The sequence below is a fragment of the Panicum virgatum genome, chromosome 6K, assembly GCF_016808335.1.
Source record: "Panicum virgatum strain AP13 chromosome 6K, P.virgatum_v5, whole genome shotgun sequence".
NCBI lineage: Eukaryota > Viridiplantae > Streptophyta > Magnoliopsida > Poales > Poaceae > Panicum > Panicum virgatum.
Window position 1 is genome coordinate 47,251,988 of NC_053141.1, and position 13,855 is coordinate 47,265,842.

General features: G+C 48.3%; 2 protein-coding genes across 5 annotated transcripts; one reads left to right on the top strand and one right to left on the bottom strand.

Annotated features, from left to right (window-relative positions):
• Positions 1-217: 217 nt before the first annotated feature.
• On the bottom strand, positions 218-4,744 carry LOC120713780 (acyl carrier protein 3, chloroplastic). The gene is made up of 4 exons (XM_039999751.1): positions 4,531-4,744; positions 1,487-1,585; positions 1,047-1,169; positions 218-639 (listed from the first exon to the last, which is right to left on the bottom strand). Exons 1-4 carry the CDS (start codon positions 4,576-4,578, stop codon positions 511-513), a joined length of 399 nt encoding a protein of 132 aa, XP_039855685.1. The 5' UTR covers positions 4,579-4,744; the 3' UTR covers positions 218-510.
• Positions 4,745-9,174: 4,430 nt separating this feature from the next.
• On the top strand, positions 9,175-10,571 carry LOC120713781 (protein FD-like). Of its 4 annotated transcripts, none has more exons than XM_039999754.1 (3): positions 9,175-9,300; positions 9,430-9,871; positions 9,984-10,571. In XM_039999754.1, exons 2-3 carry the CDS (start codon positions 9,539-9,541, stop codon positions 10,083-10,085), a joined length of 435 nt encoding a protein of 144 aa, XP_039855688.1. In that variant the 5' UTR covers positions 9,175-9,300; positions 9,430-9,538; the 3' UTR covers positions 10,086-10,571. The 4 variants fall into 4 exon arrangements, with proteins under 4 accessions (XP_039855688.1, XP_039855689.1, XP_039855687.1 ...); XM_039999755.1 differs by having other exon boundaries at positions 9,183-9,296; XM_039999753.1 differs by having other exon boundaries at positions 9,212-9,350; positions 9,438-9,871.
• The last annotated feature ends 3,284 nt before the right edge of the window (positions 10,572-13,855 follow it).

The window sequence follows — 13,855 nt, forward strand, 5'->3', positions numbered from 1 at the left end:
TAAATTTAGAGGGCCTCCAGTTCTAGGGACTCTGGACCAAAATTTAATGGCCTCCCCAAAATGGGGGCTCGTATAGAGCCCGGTTGGAGATGTTTTTTCTACTAGGAGACTAAAACAAGAGATAGAATCCCATTTAAGGGCCCGGCTGGAGTTGCTCTAATGATCCTGTTGGCAGAATGACAGAACGTCGCAGATGTACATATACACAGCATTGCTCATTATAACAAGCCAACACGATCAATTAGGCAATCTTTGCTACATGCTCCCAGGATTCCATTTTTCTTCCAGGAAGAACCATTCATACAACAATGAACTGACAGAATGCGCACCACCGTAAGGTTCAACAGCTTAAAATCATATCGGTATTATTACAGACACAGTGCACAACAATGCTGAGAAAATCGCCAAGCCTACAGAGCATAGAAACCTCTAGATATGGTGTGAGTGGGCAGGGCAGGAACAAGGTAGAACTAGTTTCCGAGTTCGTCCCCAACATCACGCCTTGTGACTTCAGGACGATTTCTCAGCAACAAGCTTGTCGATGAGCTCGGCAGCATCCTCAACTGTCGCAATTGACTGAGCGCTTGATTCCTCGACGCTGATTTGAAACTCCTCCTCAAGGCCCATCACGATCTCAACCTGCAACAGATACAGGGAAAAAGTGTTATTTTAGTACAACTAGAGAACAGAGCAGACACTCCTAAGCCAAAAACAAATTAAGTATGTATATCATTGCACATCATTGCAGACGCGCGTCGTTACCAAGAGACCTCATTTCCTTGTTTCATGCATACACTCAATATTGGACACAATCCAGTAGACATATGAAGCGAAAAATATAACTTTTACTGACTGTATCAAACATAAACTGAACAAGGCTGTCACAATCGCCTAATATCCTAAAAAATCTACATTACATGATTCAAAAATCTACTTATAGCCCCTGCCCCCTGGGATAATTAGCCAAAGTTGCTACACAGCCTCATGCATGATTCAAAACAGCCTGAAAACATGGCACCAGCTAAACATTGGGGGTGTAGATTTACCGTATCAAGTGAATCTGCACCGAGATCAGAGAACTTAGAGGCACCACAAACTTCAGTGCCCTCGGGAACAGCAAGCTGCTTCTTCACAATTTCACAAACCTTGTCCACTGTATCCTTTTTGGCCTGTCAGGATGCATATTTTAAAACACCTTATTAGATACTGCATAGCAAAAAAGTATAGGGTGCAAACAGGAACTGTATTGTTATCAGTGGAGGATAATATTATCCGCCTAGCACTGTCATCCTCCCAGACTATGGAGGGAGGAAAGAAAGGCCAATCATGTCTTAAATCTCAGAGGGTACAGAAACTTCTTAACGCTACCCGCTACCGGGCACTACTAGTTCAGTTGACACCCGGTAAACAGCTAGCTATGTCACAGTAAAACAACACTACATGATATGTATGAATATCATGGGTCAGGGAAGAGGATGGAACTCACAGCATAGCAAACAGCGAATCTCTTCTGCACTGGCTGCAGGCGGAGATATGCATTGCCCTTTCTCGCAGCAGAGAAAGAGAGCGAGCTAGTGTTGACGGCCTGCAATTCAAGTAACAAGCATCTTCTTAAGATAACAGAACAAAGGTCATTCATGCTATCCACTCATTTATTCAACAGAAACAAATTCCAGTCACAAAAAAAAAATAAAGCAAGCACATATGAAGAGAAATTATATTTAAACAATCGGCTGACTAAAAAATCCCAGATGCGGAATCCAGTGCTAGATTGCCAGAATTCCAAGACCATCACTGTCGTGTAACAGCTTAATACCGACGATAATTCCAGCACAAAATTACTCGGCAGAAAATGAACGAACTAGAACTAATTCGTGGTCATTTATATTTGCAAAAGATGTTAGTATTTAGTACATCAGAAAAGCCTTAATGAAAAGATGTCAAACTTTGCGTGAAAGCAGATCTGTCAAAATCCACTCTGGAAACGGCTCAGTGAAGCCACAAGCTCCCACAAATAAAGCCATAAAGGTAGCTTTCCCCGTGGAACGAAAAAGGGCATCGATGCCCTTACCGAACCGTGCCCGTGCAAATCAGGCACACGCTTTCACCGTAAATAAAGCAGCACAAAAAACCTTCACTAGGGTTCTACGAGTGCAAATCCACAACACGGCGAGGGTGTTTTTTTTTTTGAACGAACGGCACTCGACGAGTGCGTTTCTATTGATATAGCAGAAAATACAAGACTACGGCCCTGGGAGGCCATAGGCAGGGAAACCGAAAAGAAAAGGAAAGAAAAAAAACAACTAAACTCACCCGGTTGGATTGGGACATCAACGCGGGGTACCACTCATATCCACCCATCGGCGTCAGCCCCACACATGAAGACGACAGCGGAGAGAAACGAACCGCAACTCCAAACCACGTACCGCACCCTTGCAGTCACCGAGACTCCGACGTGATCCGGCGCTAGCGAAGGATCAATGGAGGCAGACGCCTTCTTGGGCGTTGCAACCAAGCAGGACCTAACTGACGGAATGAGAAATACCGAGTCCGAGCAAACCAAACGCGCGGGCGCCTCGCCGCATCCGCCGTTGGACGCCTCCTCTCTCGTGCGCGGGGGCCTCGCCAATCCCGCCACAACTCCATGCTCGAACTCGTTCCTTAAGTTGCCGTCGAGATAGCGAGCAAAGCCGCCCCGCCTCCAAGGAACTTTACCAGAACAACAGACCGTCGCCGTGGTCTCAACTTCAACACGTAACCTCCTCCCGCAATAAGCCGCCGCAGATCAAGGTTGTCACCTGTGCCGTCTTCCAACGTTGTACCGCACCGAATAGGCACAGCCATGCTGACCTACTCGCCTCGATCCGCTACAGGCCGAGTCGTCTCCCGATGCCGTTGCCACAAGCGCCGTCCTCGAAACGCTGTCCCACACCGAACCGACGATTGCGAAGCAACGTCGGCCGCCGTGGTCCGCTGCGAGCAGCCGAGCGACACCCAAGCGACGACCCTTGATCACCAACAGATAGCCGCCTTGACGTGTGGAAGTCACACCCTTTAGCTTGTCCCACGACGGAGTTGCCAGCACCGGTCGAGGCCGCCAAAGACAGTGGGCCGGCCAAGCTGCAAATCGAGCGGGTCTCAAGAGACAACGCCTCCGAGGAGGGTACGACGCCAAAGGCGCCGCCGTCGCTCGTCTAGAAACTAGACAGGGTTTTCACCCAGAGACCTCGTGCAGCAGGAATGAAGCTCCAAAAAGACGCCCCCATCAGGGAAAGCGACGTCCGAGAACGCCGCCGTCAGAAGGCTTTCGCCCGGAGCATTCATCCCTGTTGCACGCGCGCAATGTAGGAGACAGCACCACCGTCCCAGCCATCCCAACCGGGCAAGACGCCTCCACCACACCCCACGAGTCATTGTGCAGCAATGTCGCTCCTCTGTCGTCCCGCTCCACCACCGGCCGTCGTGCAGCACCCTCCGCCGGCCGCGCGCATCGCCGGCCACGCGCCCAGCACGGCTTCCGCCGCCCGCTCGCCACGCCGGACGCGCGCCCAGCACGGCCCCTGCCGGACTCGCGCGTAGGGCCTTCCACCGGCCGCACCTCTCCGGCCGAGCACCTCACCGGCCCGCGCGCCTCGCCTCGCCGTTCCGCGCGCCGCCGGCCGCACGTGCGTCGCCGGCCGCACACCTCCGCCGACCGCACGTCGCAGGTAGAGGGGCGGAGAAGCCTCGGCGCCGCCCCCCTCGCTGCAGCAGCCCACGCCCGCAGCGCCCGCCGCCGCGGCAGCCGCCGCCGCCCCTGCGAACGTGCCCGCAGCGACCATCGCTCCCGCGCACAGCCGCCGGCCGGCGAGCACCCGCAGCGGCCCTCCAGATCCAGCCAAGGGGGCGACGGATCCGGCCTCGGGGCCACCGGAACCACGCGCGTTCCCGCGGCCCGACCGCCGTTGAGGAGATCCACGCGCAGGCCTACTCCGCGCGCCGCCCGCGTCGGTCCTCTCCGCATCTGCGCAGCCCCGAGCGCCAGCTCCACCCCGACGGTAGATCCGCCGGCGCAGTCGCCGGATCCGGCCATTGGGGCCCGGATCCGGCCTCCCCGGCGTCGACGGCGCGCAGCCCGGCGACGAGCCCCTCCGCCCTCCATGGGCGTCCGCGTCCGCCACGAGAGGGAAGGCAGGAGCCGGGGAAGCCACGCCGCCGCCGTCCCGGCGGGCCGCACGGGCTTCCGGCGGCCGGCTCCGGCGGCGGCGCGGCGGGGGAGAAGGAGGGAGGGGTGGCGGCGGCGGCCGGGGTCGGAACCGCCCGAGTCGCCCTACGCGGGGGCGACGCGGGGGAAGTCTTCTTCCGGCGAGGGTGTTGATCAAGCCCCAGATCGCGCGCGCGCAGCGCCCGCAATCAGATGGAGCGAACCACCAGCACACCCAGATCGGAGGCAGGTACAGTACAGGTATACCCTACTGATTAAACCCCAAGCCCGCAGACCCCGACGGCGACGGATCTGGACGAACCGGCGGCTACGGCGGATCTGATTACCTTGACGGGCCCGGCGAAGGAGAGAGCGGATCCGGCGATGGAGGCCATGGGGCGCGGGGCGCGACGCGGAAGTGGGGGAGGCGGCGAGCACGAAGCGCGTGAGAGCGACAGGGTAGGGAGGCTGCTGGGTAGGAGGAGGAGGAGGAGTAGGTCGGACTTCGGAGCAGCGGGTCTGACCGGAGCGAGGGGTGGTTTTATCTTACGCGCGGCGCGGGGTGGCGAGGCGAGAGCGGGCGGGCATCGGAAGTATCGACGGGCGGCGGGGTCCACGCAGGCAGGCGGCGGGCAGTTTTTCTTTTGAAAAGTTTTTTTTGAAGCCTCACCTCACGGTACATACAGCTGTATTTGTTTGTACATGCTTACACACCAACCCTACACACCTCACTCCCACCGAACACGTGCAAACAAACCTACACTTACATAGAAACCAAAACCGCGTTCTTCTTAAAATCACCGGAAGATTCCGTAGACGACGGACACACAATGTACTCCCTTTATGGCTCCATGTGTGAGAGGCAACGACAGCAAAACGATAGCTTGCGGCATCCCTCGCCATGCCACCACGAGGACCGACGACAGCAAGACGAAGAACAGAGAGCTCAGAGCAAAGTCCATCTGCCAGCATCGAAGAACAGCTCTACGGAAGACGGCGCAAGATCCACCGAACGTGGCCGCTGCATCTCCGGCGGTGACAGAGGAATAGAAAGTCCAATGCAACCATCAACCAACGAAGGCAGCCACGCAGACAAAGCAGCCATCGCCGTTCTCCAAGAAGAAACAGCAGCAGCACACAAAAGCTCCCATCCGAATGCAAAAGAAAGGAAACAAACAAACCTCACGCACCCCGCAACATGAATTGCATCTCCGCCACTGGTGATGACCCCACGCCGAGCCGGAGAAACCAAAGGGCTAGCAAACGCCAGAACGACCCCTCCAAACCTAACCAAACCTAAACTACAGTAAAGTACTAGTTTTATTTTTTGTGTGGACACTGTTAATTAGGTCTTGTTTTGTTCCCTTCAAAATTCAAAAACTTTACAAAATTTTTCATCACATCGAATCTTTTAACGTATATATGAAGTATTAAATGTAGCTAATTAAAATAACTAATTACACAGTTTATCTATAATTTGCGAGATGAATCTTTTGAGCCTAGTTAACTCATGACGGGGCAATAATTACTAAATACAAATGAAAGTGCTACAGTGCTTTACACCCAAAACTTTACTCCCTCCGTCCAAAAAAATATAAATCTCGTTTTTGGAGGAGTCAAATAATTTAAATTTTAACCGAATTTATACAAAATAATACTAATATATACATTACAATATAAGTATTTTTAGTTTAATCATGTAATATATTTCTATATTACATTAATTCGAAGACACAAATATTTGTAATTTTTTATATAAATTTAGTCAAAATTAAAAGTGTTTGACTTCTCAGGAAGTGAGATTTACATTCTTTTTAGGATGGAGGAGTATGCATCTAAACAAGTGTTGAATGTAACGATGACATATGTATCTAGACAAGTTCTGAATGTAATGATGACATCATGACGGGGCGGCACTGAGAACATGGCTGTGTTTAGATGTGAAAAATTTGCGAGAAGTGAAGCTGAAAAATATTGTAGTATTTTTCGTTTGTATGTGGTAAATATTGTTCTATTATGGACTAACTAGGCTCAAAAGATTCATCTCGCAACGTACATCTAAACTGTGCAATAAGTTGTTTTGTTTACCTACATTTAGTGTTCCATACATAAATCATTTGTTATATTTAATATTTCCATGTAATTTCCATGTGACAAAAAATTTGGAAATTTTGGAGAAACTAAACACAGTCAGCGGAACGTACGGGGCGCATTCATGCCTTGCCTGCCAAAGAAAGGTGCTATGTACTGTTCATTCGTATCCGAAACGCACGTCAAGCCCGCCCGTGGTAGGCTGCAAAGCTTTATTTGGGACCGTTTGTTCCTTAAGTAGCACACACGATTCTCGAGAAAAAAATTTCATATGCATGGAGTACTAAACAAAGTTTATTTACAAAAAATTTTCACGGATGTTTGTAATTTTTCACAATGAATCTAATGACAGTAATTAATCGATGATTAGCTATAGTGAAGCTACAGTAACCATCTTCTAATCGTGCGGTCAAAGGACTTATTAGCTTCGTCTCGCGAAGTAGCGCAGGATTGTGGAGTTAGTTTTATAAATTAACTTTATTTAGTAACCATAATTATTGATCAAAATTTTTGTAACCAAACAGCGCCTTGGAACAGAGTACCATATCTCGAATCTCGCCAGCCAGCCTGGACACACCGCTCCACGAATCGCTGGGCCTGGACCATGCGCAGACAGACCCAACAGTAGCGTAGCACCTTTCTTTGGCACTTGGTTGATGGATCGGCCCAAACCCATGTTTGCTCTTTACATGTAAAATTTTTGTGTTGGAATCTTATTAATTTAAAAAACTAAATGAAATTTATTTACAAATTTTTTTGCATAGATGGGTTGTAAATCGCGAGACGAATCTAATAATGCTAATTAATCTATGATTAATTCATAATTAGCAGATTGTTATTGTAGCATCATTGTTGCAAATCATAGATTAAGTAGGTTCATTAGATTCGTTTCGTGATTTACAGCCCATTCATGCAAAAAGTTTTATAAATAGACTTCATTTAATACTCCATGTATGCGTCTCAATATTCGATGTGACTTTTTTTTTTAAGGAGTTTACAGGTAAAGATTAAACAGGGCCCAAGTGCTCTCGGTCGGTTGTTCAGAGGTGCCGGGAGATTACAATTCAGGAGTAGTCATGTAAAATTTTACTTCTAAAAGTATAGTAAATAAAAGTCTAACTATAAAATTAATTGCAGATTTTTAGACTAATTTGTGAGTTGAAGAATTAATTTATGATTAGCAGATGTTTACTGTAGCATTAAAGATTAATCAGGCTCATTAAATTCGTATTTATGATTTTTTAATATAAGGACACTCTCCGTGGGAGTTTCGTAGACATTAAATAAGCTACCATATCAGCATTGTGTACACAATTACCTATACAAATTGTGTTTTGCACATAATCTAGAAAACTATGCATTAATAGAGAAGTGTTTCATCCTAGTTTCAAATAGTTTTAGATGATGTGTCACTCTAGATAATCGTGTTTATAAAACTTTCATTAAAAATGGCTTAAGACCAGTCTCAATAGGAACTTCATAGAGCATTTTATGATATTAAATATCATCAATTTTGCTGATACGGTAAGAAGATAGAAGAATGAGATTTCATGTGATGTGTGGAGTTTCATCACCATAAAATTTATCTGCCACATTTATCTAATTTTCAATTTAGATAGTTGTGCCCATAAAGCCTCCACTTAAAACAGAGTAATGATTTAGTCTATTGCTGGCTGCAAATCTCTTTGTAGCTCATCTTTCAGCTCACTTGTATAGTGGTTTAGCTCTCCATCATTAATACATGATCTATTTGTCTATCTCATAATTTTTTTTGATTTTTTGTCAAAACTGGTTGTAAGCTTACTGTCCACTTCCACTCTCTCTTCTCTTCTCTTCCTCCCACTTCATCATTCAGCATGTTTATATTCTATCATAATACTTACTTTTAGACTGGTCGTAAAGTTAAGCCCGCTCGACAAATACAGCCGAGTTGGCCGTGTTTATTTGGTTTAAACCATGAAAAAAATTTCACAAGAAGACGAATTCATGCATGAAATACTAAACGAAATTTATTTGCGAAATCTTTTCACGGATGAGTGTAATTTTTCGAGACGAATATAATAAACTAAGTTTCATCATGATTAGCTACAGTGATATTATAGTAATCGCGCCTAATTATTCCCTAATCGTACGGTCAAAGATCTCGTTAGCTACAATAACTGCTACAATACTATAGTTATGGAGGTGGTTTCATAATTAAATTTTATTTAATATCTCTAATTAATTGTCAAAGCATTAAAAAAATTTTATGATTTTTTTTTCCAAAAGCTATCCTAACACGGCCTTGCTATTCACATCCCGTGCGCCGCGCCCCCACACGGCTGCTGCCGCGGCAGCCCTGCTCCGCTCTGGCGTGGCGCGCCTGGCCCCCGGCCCCCGGCCCCAAGCCTGCCGGTTCAGCGCCGCGTTGACGACGAGTCGACGACGACGAGTACGGAGTACTCTAGAGTCTTCCCCTGCGCTGCGGCGGCGGGGCCCTGTCACCAATGGGTGTGCCATAAATGTCACTTGGCACTGCCGGTGACGGCCATACTCCCTCCGTCCCAAAAATAAGTTAGGCCATGTTAAAAGTCGTAAATACATTAAAGTGAAACAGAATCTAGTTAATTTGAAGTACTAAATGAAGTTTATTTATAAAACTTTTTGCATGAATGGACTGTAAATCGCGAGACGAATCTAATGAGCCTACTTAATCCATGATTTGCAACAGTGATGCTACAGTAACCATCCGTTAATTATTGATTAAACATGGATTAATTAGTATCATTAGATTCGTCTCGCGATTTACAACTCATCTATACAAAAAATTTTATAAATAGACTTCATTTAATACTTCAAATACCATCTTTACATCTTTTTGCAAAATGATCTAAACACGGTAATCAAGAGGAAAAACAAATGACGAAACTGCCCCTCGAAACATCTCCCATTGTCCAACTATAGCAGAGCCGTAGGGGGCGTCTGCCAGCTTCATGAAGCTTCACCGAAGCAAATGAGTGGACGAGAGCATTCGAAGCCTTCCGTCAGTTTTGTACTATTTGCTTCTTTATTTTGGGAAAATTTTTGAATCGCAAATGTGTGTTTATTATGGGACAGAGGGAGTAAACTTTTTCCTTTTTTTTTCTGAAAATTGGCCATAAACTTTTTCTTCCCAGCGCTGCAGGCAGTGCTGCTGCTCACTGCTCAGAAACAAGAAGCACTGTGTGTCGAGGCAAGAAGAGAAGCCGGGCCGAGCGCCTCCGAGCGGTGACTGAGAGAGCCAGGATGGAGCCGCAGCAGGGAGGGGAGCAGCTCGCGTGGGGGCCGACGGGCGCCGGCGCGGCCTGCCTCTGCCCCGCCGCCGTGGCATCGTCAGCCGCGGGTAACGTGTTCCCCCGCCAGGTGCTGGAGCAGGAGATGCTGCGCCGCGCCGAGCAGCAGCTGCAGCTGCAGGTCGGCGGCGGCGGCGGCGGCGACCGTCGGAGGGAGCGGAAGATGAAGAACCGCGAGTCGGCGGCGCGGTCCCGCCTGCGGAGGATGGCGTACGTGAGCGAGCTGGAGAAGGAGGTGAGCCTCCTCCGCGCCGAGAAAGAGGAGCTCGCCAAGCTCTGCCAGGAGGTCGGTATAGCTTTGCTGCATTGCTAGCTGTATTATTCCTTTGCGGTAGGAGCTCGCTGGCTTTGCAGATGTCTCACACCAGCATGCATGTGGTTGTGATGTGCGCGCGCAGCTCAAGGAGGCCGCCGCGGACGAGGCGCCGGCGTCGGCGCCGGGGAAGAGGGCTGCTGCAGCTCCACGGCGGCTGCAGAGGACGGCGTCCGCGCCGTTCTAGCAAGGCCCCGGCTGGACCGCTAGGCAGCGACGGCCTACGGCTGCCTTTTTTCCCTGTAGCAATAGCGCATTTCACTGTAGCAGTACCAGCTGGTGCAGTGCCGTGCTCTCAGTAGCAGCGCCAGCCGCGGCTGGTAACCAGCGAACCGAACAGGGCCGATCGACAAGGTTTTTGGTGCAGTGTGAATCGATCTACTGTCCTGCTGTGTTCATTTGTTCGTCGATGAGCAAGGGAGATTCATCGAGTGTTGGTAGTATAGTTATTAGCTAGTGCTGCAGCAGGTGTAGTTAGCTTGTTCAGTTGTTTCGTCGCTGTTTGTTCTTGTTGCGGCGTCGCCGCAACGTCCGTCCCCCTACGGCGGGGATGGAAGGGAGGGCTCTGTGCCTGTCTGGACAGAAATGGTAAATGCCGGTTCCTGCGACACGCCACGTTTCGGGGAAGAGGCCGATGAATGGCGTTTTGTCCTCATGTTACTTTCACCGTTAATTATGATGTCAAATAAAATTAGTTTACAAAACCAACTTCTGAATCCTGCGCCAGTAATCCTAAAGAATCTAATGAAGTCTTTGACTGCGTGATTAAAAAATAGTTATTGTAGAATTACTATAGCAAATTATCGATTAATTACTGTTATTAAATTCATCGCGAAAAAATTACATAGATTTCTAAAATAATTTTATAAATAGATTTTATTTAGTATTTTATGTATATGAGATTTTTTTCTGAAAGTGTGCGTGTTGCCAAACTAAACAAGACCAATGATGGGATGGGGAAGGTGATGCTAGGGCCGGGTAGGCCATCCGGCCGGCAATCAAGCTGATCTGCAGTTTCTTTCACAAAAAAAAAAGCTGATCTGCAGAACGACGGGGACCCATCATGGTCCCTGCTTCGCGTGCAAGGGTCACGCTCCCCCTCCCTCACGGATCATCATGTATGAAAAGCTAGCGGCAACCAGGGTGGAAACCGGTCCGGTCCGGTACTAAATCGGTTTAAATTCAAAATTTAAATTTAAATTCAAAAAAATGAAAAATTTCTAAAAAAAATTTCAAGGTGCGACGAATCTAATGGTGTCAAATTTTCTCAAAAATTCGTTCGTTTAACATACTTTTCGGGTATTTAAAGTTAAACTAAAAAAGAAAAGGAAAAAAATGAGACGGCCGATTAAGGCCCACTTGGTAAACCGGTCAAACCGGCCGGTATACCGTTCCAAACCGGTTACACATGCGATTTTAAATTTGGATTTGAATTCAAACCGGTTAAACCGGCCGGTATATCGGTACGAACCGGTTGAACTGAGTTTTTTGAATTCAAATTTGAATTCGATCGGTACCGACCGGTTTCCGGTCAAACCGGACCGATATACCGGTACCGGACCCCGGCGGTTTGACCGGTCCGGTCGGTAAATGAAGCCCTGGCGGCAACACGACAACCTTCCATCTATCTTTTCCAAAAACACACACAACAACAGCAACAACCATCTTGTATAGTTGTAGAGGAATCCGTGTTCAGCAGGCCCGAAACACCCGAACACGGCAACACGGGGCATAAGTGGGCTGGGCACTGCCTTGTCTGTGTTTTAAATCTATCAAAATCGCTGTTGGGCTCGATGCATGTACACGGCCCGTTAGGAAAGTAAAGAAGGATCCAGAACACATGGTCTGGCTGGCGGCTCCATCCAACTCCTGTGCGTGGGCTTTCAAAGCAACCGGGGTCTTGTTTGGGTGTGCTAGAATTCTAGCACGCACAATTCCCGAAAAAAGAATCTCGCATGCATGAAGCACTAAATGAAGTCTATTTATAAAATCTTTTTAGGGATGGATGTAATTTTTCGCGACGAATCTAATGACGGTAATTAATCAATGATTTTCTACAGTGATGCTACAGTAATCGTCCACTAATCGCGTGGTCAAAGGCCTCGTTAGATTCTTTATAGTCACTAGCGCAGAGTTCTGAAGTTGGTTTTGTAAACTGACTTTGTTTAACACCATAATTTGTGGTCAAAAATTTTTACTATTCACTGGTGCTAGAAATCTAGCACCAACCAAACAAGGCCCGGATATCTTCGCCAGCTTTAGGATCGCACGTCCAAAAGCTTCAAAACTCGCGGAGCCACGTCATTCCCACTCCGGATCCGGTGCGGCAATGTTCCTAGCCTCCTAGCAGGAGTGCGCGGAATTTAAAATTAACAAAATCATCACTATCAAAAGTGTTTTGTTATTTGCATCCACCAACATGGGAAGAAAATGGCCGTGCTGTTTGTAAAATACGAGTTGTGTTAAACCTATACAGAGCACTCCTCTGTTCCAAAATACGAGCACTTCTGATTTTTGTCCTACCTTTAGTTTCTCTAATTTTAATCAAATTTTATACAACACATCTGTACATCAAATTGATTTTATTAGATCCATCATGAAGCATATCTTAGCACCGCACACCAAAATGTTAATATTTTTTTAATAAACTTGATTACATTTTGAATTTAAGACAGAACTAAAACAGGTCACATGTCAAAACGTGAAACTACTTAGAAACTGCCGCCACCTCCATTAACCTAAGTGCAACTCCAACAGATTAGCTAAATGAACTTGGTTGTGTAAAAAGACAAAAAATCCGATGAAAAGGCCATCCAACAGACTTGCTTTCATCCTAGCTATTGTATCCCGTTCGGCATTCCTTGACGCTCGGTAGGCATATTTGCCGACTCCGGCAGCTCGGCATCCACCCCAATCCCGCGCTCCCGGTCCTCCTTCCCGCGCCGTTCCCGTTCTCGCACCTTGTCCTGCTCGTTGTCCTCCTCCTCTTGCATCGCCGGCGGCTTCACCAACGACCAGCGCCCTCCGCCGCCGGATCTCGCACCGCAGTCGACGTGCCAAGGGAGACAGCACTGCCGGCGGCCCCCTCGTCGGAGCGCGCCCGCGGCCGAGGCTGCACGCGACTCCATAAAGGGATCCTCGGCGGAGGCAAGCCTGCGCCACGCGGGACCCTTCACGGCGACTGTGACGCTCACCTCCTGAGCTCATGCTAGGAGATGGCTGCCGGACGCGTGGTGCCAATGCGCAACGGTGGAGGCCGGCCGGACGCGCTCCTCCTCGTCTCCTTGAGCTCATGTGCGGCGGCGGCTAGGATTGCTGAAATTTGGGGATTTTTGCATCTATCGTTACGGGATGGGGGAAATCTTAGGAATTTGAACTTTTGGCATGAATTACCCTCCTTCTAGATGCTCTGAGTGATAAATCCGACCCTAGATGTATGAAATTGAAATTAGTTGCAGGAATCGGGCCAAACAGTGGTGAATTTGGGGCCTAATCGCCATTAACAGGTAAGAAAACATAGGGAGAGAGCTCGATGCAGCAGCAGCAAGACGGCACAGCTGGCAGGCGGCATCCAAACTCTCGACGCCACGCATGCCTGCTTCACGGAGGAAGCGGCGGAGTGCAGCAGCAACGGATGACGAGAGCTGGCAGGCGGCGGCCGAGCTCGACGCCGGGGATGCCCCACCGGCCTGCTTCACTCAGCACGCCGCACTGCCGGGGCCAGCCCGGCGTGCCGCCGTGCCAAGTCGGGTGGGGAGAGGTTGAGGGAGAGGATAGTTGATTTAAAAAGATAATTTGGAGAAGTTGTTGGATACCTCACCCCGTGAAAAACTTTTTATTTTTTACCTAGTCTGTTTATCTCTTCATTTAGCTAAGAATTTTAGCTATTCTTGCTCCAAGACGTGATCTTGTATATCCGCAGACTAATTCGACATGTGTACAGTGCACGGGTCAACC

Excerpts from the sequence above, each read along its gene's own strand:
- LOC120713781 (XM_039999754.1), top strand. The coding sequence starts at position 9,539 with ATGGAGCCGCAGCAGGGAGGGGAGCAGCTCGCGTGGGGGCCGACGGGC. Across the intron at positions 9,872-9,983 it reads TCGCCAAGCTCTGCCAGGAG|CTCAAGGAGGCCGCCGCGGA; the intron begins GTCGGTATAGCT and ends GTGCGCGCGCAG.
- LOC120713780 (XM_039999751.1), bottom strand. The coding sequence starts at position 4,578 with ATGGCCTCCATCGCCGGATCCGCTCTCTCCTTCGCCGGGCCCGTCAAG. Across the intron at positions 1,586-4,530 it reads CCTTCGCCGGGCCCGTCAAG|GCCGTCAACACTAGCTCGCT; the intron begins GTAATCAGATCC and ends CTTGAATTGCAG. Across the intron at positions 640-1,046 it reads GTGCAGATTCACTTGATACG|GTTGAGATCGTGATGGGCCT; the intron begins GTAAATCTACAC and ends TATCTGTTGCAG.